At 40.0% G+C, this 7,384-nt stretch overlaps 2 protein-coding genes across 2 annotated transcripts; one reads left to right on the forward strand and one right to left on the reverse strand.

Annotated features, from left to right (window-relative positions):
• The first annotated feature begins 1,333 nt into the window (after positions 1-1,333).
• On the forward strand, positions 1,334-5,952 carry LOC105230182 (uncharacterized). The gene is made up of 9 exons (XM_011210807.4): positions 1,334-1,749; positions 1,877-2,008; positions 3,903-4,055; positions 4,142-4,329; positions 4,552-4,667; positions 4,727-5,157; positions 5,225-5,365; positions 5,425-5,591; positions 5,700-5,952. The coding sequence occupies exons 1-9, from the start codon at positions 1,440-1,442 to the stop codon at positions 5,826-5,828; spliced, it is 1,767 nt and encodes a 588-aa protein (XP_011209109.2). The 5' UTR covers positions 1,334-1,439; the 3' UTR covers positions 5,829-5,952.
• A 127-nt stretch (positions 5,953-6,079) lies between these two features.
• Positions 6,080-7,384, reverse strand: LOC105230210 (cuticle protein 16.5). Its single transcript, XM_049451030.1, has 3 exons — positions 7,373-7,384; positions 6,915-7,256; positions 6,080-6,848 (listed from the first exon to the last, which is right to left on the reverse strand). Exons 1-3 carry the CDS (start codon positions 7,382-7,384, stop codon positions 6,297-6,299), a joined length of 906 nt encoding a protein of 301 aa, XP_049306987.1. The 3' UTR covers positions 6,080-6,296.

A 7,384-nucleotide genomic window follows, 5' to 3' on the forward strand; every position in this document is an offset into this window, starting at 1 on the left:
AATTCGCGACTTGCCACTGTAAACACAACGTGAACACAGCTGTTTAGACAGCTGACAGCTAACAGCGTTGCCACTAGCTGAACGTATTTTTTTAATTTGGACGTGGTATTTATTTGGTGGATTTTATTGAGACATTTGCGAGTAGATATTAATGTTATTGGAAACTGTTATGTTTGAAAGACTATGGTACTGTGGTCATAGCTTTCCTTGGTTGCTCTGATTATTATTGTATGGTACAATTAGTGTATTATTGTTAATTCTTTAAATTTCCTATTATTATTATTTAAGAAGCTAAACGTCTTAGCAAATTAGTGATTTCTGTTCAGACAATTCTTCAAAATTATTGATTTGTTTTCTTAACACTCCAGTAGTCGCGCGTACTACAATAGTAGACCACTTGTGTATATACTTTTACGTTTTACGAATAACTATTCGCAAGAAGTCTGATTTTAAGTTCCTAACATGTTTAAAATGAATATTTTTTGGTTGATTTGGTTTTATAATAAACTGTTACTTATTATTATTAAAACAAATTTTTTTATTTACAAATATTTCGTTTCAAACCCTTATGTCTAAAATGTTCTACACATGTAGTACGCGCGACTACTAACGGCACAAAAAGGGGCGCGACCACTGGAGTGTTAAAATCACAATTTCACTCATCTTTCTTTCAACATTATTGGCAAATTAGCAGTTCTAAAAACCGTGTCTTCCATGTCTGGTTAACAGCCAAGCTGTCAGTTAACATCTGGTTAAACTAACTTAACTGATTTAACTTAACTTCTGGTTAAAAAATGTTTTTTACCGAAAGAATAATTCTTAGTTAAGTTCAGTTAAATTCTGGTTAAAAATAAAGTTATTTACCGAAAGGAGAGAACTTAACCGCAACTTAACCAGAACTTAACTGATAGGTGAATGTCAACCAGAAATGGAGAAAACGACAATAAATGGCATGTCTGTTAACTTCTGGTTAAAAAAAGTGTTAAACTAACATAACTTCTGGTTAAAAAAATGGTTTTTTACCGAAAGAAAAAACGTTAGTTAAGTTCTGGTTAAAAAAAAGATTTTTTTATCGAAAGAAGTAGTCTTGGTTAAGTTAACCAGAACTTAATCCGAACTTAACTAATTGGTGACTGCTAAGCAGCCATGAGTAAAACGGCTCTAATTGGCATACAAATCACGGTAAAGTTTCACATATTCAGTATACACTGTGTGTTTTTTCAGCTCCTCAGCATACTCAAGAATGCTGTGCTGATAACTTCCTACATACTCGCTCTCAACCTTAAGGTTTATCTTAACTCAGTGGCGATGCTGCAGCTCTTTAACTGCTTAGCTTTATATCCCGAAGTAGTTGCGCTGGAGCATTCGCTGTGAAACGTTGAAATAATTTGAAAAGTAAAAAAATTTCTTTTAACGGCATATCATTTGCAATCGCTGCAATGTATTTGTATCGTTTATGTAATAACTTTAGTGTGGCAATATGCATTATAACGTTGCTTTTCCTGCAACTCAGCGCCGCCAACAAATACAACGTGTCCTTGGCGCAAATGGATACGTGCAAGGAATTCCGCATAGCCAACACCGGATATGCCTACACACAATTCTTTCACATACACAAATTGACCAACAACAAAGTGAACGCCAATGAACGGTTGCATTTGAAATTCTACGTGCTCGCACCGATGGATGCACACATCCTGTTGTCGACCAACGACAGGCCGCTCTCCAGGGACCGAGTCTATGAAGTGGGTGCGTAATGAAGAACAAAATACTTGCACATGCGTACATTGTATGTGTGTGTGTGTGCATGTGGTTGCAATGTATAATGAAAAGAGCTGAATGGAATTTCTTTGTGCATTTTATTTCATTTTATCAGTGATTGGCGCCGGGCAGAACTCCTTCTCCTCCATACGTAGTCGCATGGCCTCGATGCGCATCTCCACAAGTACGATGCCAAACATTTTGACGATGTACGATCCGACGCCCATCGAAATCATACAAACGAAGGGTACGTTCATGCATTTACGAGTATATATATATATACAGTCACACAATAAAGTCTACATACCCCCCCGAAAATTGCAATTCTGAGTTATCTATGCACAATGGAAAAACAAAATACATACCAAACGAACTCTTATTAAGAGCAATAAGATATTTTGACAATTTTTTTTTAATTTTTCTATATTTATTAAAAATATTTCATAAAAATTGTTTTCCAAACACAGAAAAGTCTACATACGGCAACACGAAAATGTGGATAAAATGCAACCCTGTATACCGGCAGTGCTACCAACTATCTCAAGCGTCTTTATAGTGTACCGTTATTTGTAAATAAGCTAATTTCCATACTTTTAATATTTTCAATGTGGTATTATTTCAAAATGAGTAAAAAAATTAGTGTTGAAGTACGACAACTAGTTATAAATTGTCATAAAGACAAAAAACCTTTACGTCAGATAGGAAAACTAGTAGGACGTCCAAAGTCAACCGTTCAAACAATAATTCGGAATTATAATATAACGAAAAGTGTACAAAGCAAGCCGAGGAGTGGTCGTCCGATTAAGCTTTCATCACGAGCAAAGCGTAAAATTGTGGCAGAAGTTCAAGAAAATCCCAGAATTTCGGCAATAGAAATTGCGAAAACCTTGGAAAACTCGGATATTGCTTAAGAGATAGCGGATTTCATAGTCGTGTACCCAGGAAAAAGCCGTTTATTAGTGCAATTAATAAACAAAAACGTGTTGATTTTGCAACAAAATATATTGAAGCAGATGAATGTTTTTGGGTCAATGTCTTATTTAGCGATGAAAGCAAGTTCAACTTGTTTGGTTGTGATGGGAAACAAAAAATTTGGCGCAAAAACAAAGAAGCGTTATTATCCAAAAATTTGCTTCCTACAGTCAAACACGGAGGCGGTTCCGTAATGGTGTGGGGTTGCATGTCAGCGGCTGGGGTGGGTAATTTAGTGTTTATCGAAACAACAATGGATCGTATGGTGTATCTGAACTTATTAAAAGATAATCTGAGGCAATCCGCAGATAAAATTGGTCTTGCAGAGGGTTGGTACTTCCAGCAAGATAATGACCCAAAGCATACTGCACGTATTGTTAAAGAATGGCTGCTATATAATGTACCTCATCAACTTCATTCTCCTCCCCAGTCGCCTGATTTGAACCCCATAGAGCATTTATGGGATGAATTAGATCGTCGTATTAGAAAAAAAATGATAAAAAACAAACAGGGCCTAAAAAACGAACTACTAGAGGAATGGGATCTTATTTCAACAGACTATACAAAAAAAATTGTTTCTTCAATGAAAAACCGATTAAACGCTATTCTGCACAGTCGAGGTGGTCCCACTAAATATTGAATTAAATATTATTATTACTCTTTTTTGTAGAAAATACGTTTTGGTTAGGAGTATGTAGACTTTTCTGTGTTTGGAAAACAATTTCTATGAAATATTTTTAATAAATATATAAAAATTAAAAGAAATTTGTCAAAATATCTTATTGCTCTTAATAAGAGTTCGTTTGGTATGTATTTTGTTTTTCCATTGTGCATAGATGACTCAGAATTGCAATTTTCGGGGGGGTATGTAGACTTTATTGTGTCATATATATATATATAAGTATATATATATAAATATGTATAAATATGTATGTATATTTAGACGTGTGGGAGTGGTACTGTGCCAACATTTTTTATAAATATATATGTGTAAAACGAAAATGAAAAAGTGTCGGTATGTATGTATATAAAAAAGTGTGAGTAAGCAGCTGATAAGCCGAGCGTATTAAGCGATGCTTAAAATATCTCGTGTGCACATGTCGCGCAGCCTACAAACAGATTTCCGCAAATTCACTTATGTGCGAGTGTGTGTTTTCTTTCTACCGCAGATGGCACGCTTTCCGTTTACATTCCGGGTTTGAAGCAGGAACCGCTTTTGAATTACACGGACCCCGCGCCGCTCGAAATCAATTATCTGAGCTTCAGTAGTTTTGGCTCGACGCCGGCGAAATGGTACTACGACTGTCAATTCGATGGCTTCGGTAAGCGTATGCATTTTTATACAATGTGTTTGTGTGTGTGTGTGTAAGTGGACTTCTTTATCTCGAAAAAATGTTATATTTCGCAGCTGAAGAAATGGAGGAGGAAGCGCATGAGACCGACCTTTTTCACTCCCTGCTGGCGAATTTGACTAAGAATTTCGCGAACGAGTCGGTGCCCATGGACCTGCAGTCGGTCAACTTCGCATTCCAATTGAAATCGGTCGTTTATAATCATGAAAAGTCCATTCTACACACACGCTTGCATTTATCGCTGGTGAGTAACGTTGACATTGAAACCATAACGGGAAGTATAGCTGTATAAAGAAAATTATGAAATTAGCGATTAAAGCTCTAGCTCTGAGCTAAGAGTTTAGTTGAAGCCTTACCGGCGCTGAAAGTTTAATTGTAACTTAATATGTGTACTAATGAGATCTTACTCATGCTTTCTCTTCCTCCGTCTCATCCATTGTTTTTTTTACCTTGCGCTCCTGATTAGTATTGGCAAGATCCCAGACTCGCTTGGGATGCGGATGCGTTTGGTATTGCCGCCGTAAGTTTCGGCTACAAAGAAGTACCTAAAATTCTTTGGCTACCAGATTTAATAGTGCTCAAGTAAGTTGGCAGGGTTCGCTATAAATATAACAGTTTTGATATGCTTTTTGATTCCGCAGCGCCGCCCACGGCAGCAACACCCAACGTGAACCCGATATCGGTTTTATGATTTATGCCAACGGCAACGTGACCATGATCAACACGAACGCTGAATTCGTCACTTGGTGCGTGGATACGAAACAAAACTGGCCGCATGAACGCCTCAATTGTGGTCTAATATTGGGCATAGAGTCATTTTCACCGCGCACACGTGAGCCGATCACCCTGCAATACGACAACAGCATGCCATTGCCTGTGGAACCGTTCAGCATGCTAAGCGAGTGGCATTTTAGACAAATAAGTATATCGCAGATTGTCAGTGCAGCGAGCAATATGAGCCGTTACAATACACAAGCTATTGCCCAATCCATGAACGGCGACATATCGTTGGATTTCATGATCGAAAGGAATGGCGCGTTTTACCGGAACGTTTACACGATGCCAATTTTGGGTAGCTATGCCGTCGGATATGGCGCAAATCAAGTGTTTCACAATGTCGCTATGATTTTTCTTTGCAGCCTGTGAGACGTTGCTGGTTTTGTCATTCTTGCTGCGCGGCTATCGTCGCGGTGGTCTAATATTGGTGGTGTTCTTCGTCATCTCCATGGGTTTGATGTTCGTCACGAAGCATGCACCCACCGCCTATATACCGAACATATGTGAGTAGTTGGCTCGCACGCGAAAAATTTTGGTACTAACTTTTCTACGTTTATTTCAGTATATGCTTATCGGCATGTTATGCGCACCGCTGCCTTCTGCTATCTATTGCACGTGGCTCTGATCTGGCTGGAGCTGTATCCACCCAAGCCGAAACCGTTCGATTGGTTGATGTCTTTGCTAAATGTGTCGGCTTTGCGGTTGTTGCTTTGTATGCGCTTGGCCGATGTAGGTTTTTAACTTAGTTTTACTCAAGTCTTCGCTTGTACTAACGAACGTTATATTTATCTAACATTTTTATAACCTAAAATCATTTATTTTCCTCCGTCAATTTAGTGCGATCAATATGTGAGCATTCAGACACATCCGTGGCGCGAGTTGGCTAAGATGATCAACAACTGCTGCTTCATCGTCGTCAGCACTTTGTTCATAATTGTCGACATTCTGCTTCTACCGCAGTTCTAGAATCCTTTGGGTTTCACTTACAAACGGATGCTATGAGTTTTACTAATTTTTTTGCTGTATTATAATTGTTTGATTGTACTTGTTTATAAAAATCACAAAAATTATATTTTTTAACGAAAAATTTAATTTCATTTTCTTTTTATTAAAAGTGTATGCAAAGCCTTGTAATAAATACATAACATTTATGCTTGTATTTGTATTTGTATGTACATATATATATAATATCCATTAACCCTTTGATAGACAAATTCCGTGTTAATTTGCGCCACATTCCTCAGTTATGCCATTTTGAGCATGCGATCATGCAACTTATGTGGCTGTTAGATTAATTTTTTATTAAATATCAATGCGTTTTGCATTTTTTCTCCTGTTCCACTATCCCACCTGATCATGGTTTGGTCTCGCCTTCGGGTTCTTGCTATAATCATATATCCTTTTCTTTTTGGCTGCACTTCGGTTGTAATTCATTTAATGGTAGCCATGGCCTAAACTGAGACCGCCTCCGTAGCTGATGGCTGGAGCAGCATACTTCACGATGGATGGGGCAGCTGCAGCGTAGGAGATCGAAGGGGCGGCTAATTTAATGGCGGGTGCAGAGTATGAGATGGCAGGAGCGGCTGCAGCATAAGAAATTGAAGGAGCGGCTGCGGTGTACGAAATGGCTGGGGCGGTTGCAGCATATGAAATGGATGGAGCGGCTGCGGCCAATGAAATGGATGGAGCGGGTGCGGCATATGAGATGGCTGGGGCAGCTGCGGCCAATGAAATGGATGGAGCAGCTGCGGCGTACGAAATAGCTGGAGCCGGTGCGGCATACGAGATGGCTGGTGCGGCAGCGGCCAATGAAATAGTGGGAGCGGGTGCAGCATAAGAAATGGCGGGAGCTGCTACTGCAACTGGTGCTGGAGCCGCTACGGCAACTGGTGCTGGAGCTGCTACGGCAATTGGTGCTGGAGCCGCTACGGCAACTGGTGCAGCAGCGGCGACCTTAACGACAGCTGGAGCGGAATGCTGAATAACCTGAGGGGAGTATGGAATTTACAGGATTATAACAGGATTCTCTCTCTCTCTCACTCCGGAACTCACCTGACTGAAGGTGGAGTAGCTGGTGGCGGCTGGGGCTGCTTTCACGATGGTCGGTGCGGCGACTACAGCAGGTGCGGATACTACAGTAGGTGCGGATACTACAGTAGGTGCGGATACTACAGCAGGTGCAGATACTACGGGTGCTGCAGCAAGGCTGATGGATGGCGCTGCGTAACTGATGGATGGGGCGGACTGAGCAATACTAACAGCGGGAGCGGCGTAACTTATAGCTGGTCCATGACCTAAGCTCCCTAAGCTCAGCGCTGGCGCTGCATATGATCCATGACCCAAACCCAACAAACCCGGGGCAGCGGTGGCGGCTGCGATCAAACTAAGTACGATCTAATGCGATACAACAGAAAGGACACGTTAAAAAATGTGATTAGGAATATAGTAACGGTATAAACACAATCACTTATGATCACAAATTTCCACTAGAATACAAATGTTATCCTCACCAGATATTTCAT

This window comes from Bactrocera dorsalis, chromosome 3, assembly GCF_023373825.1.
Source record: "Bactrocera dorsalis isolate Fly_Bdor chromosome 3, ASM2337382v1, whole genome shotgun sequence".
NCBI lineage: Eukaryota > Metazoa > Arthropoda > Insecta > Diptera > Tephritidae > Bactrocera > Bactrocera dorsalis.

Coding starts and splice junctions, on each gene's coding strand:
- LOC105230210 (XM_049451030.1), bottom strand. Junction 6,849..6,914: donor GCTACTCCACCTTCAGTCAG/GTGAGTTCCGGA, acceptor TACTCCCCTCAG/GTTATTCAGCATTCCGCTCC.
- LOC105230182 (XM_011210807.4), top strand. CDS start 1,440: ATGTATTTGTATCGTTTATGTAATAACTTTAGTGTGGCAATATGCATT. Junction 5,366..5,424: donor CGCCTATATACCGAACATAT/GTGAGTAGTTGG, acceptor CGTTTATTTCAG/TATATGCTTATCGGCATGTT. Junction 5,592..5,699: donor TTTGTATGCGCTTGGCCGAT/GTAGGTTTTTAA, acceptor CCGTCAATTTAG/TGCGATCAATATGTGAGCAT.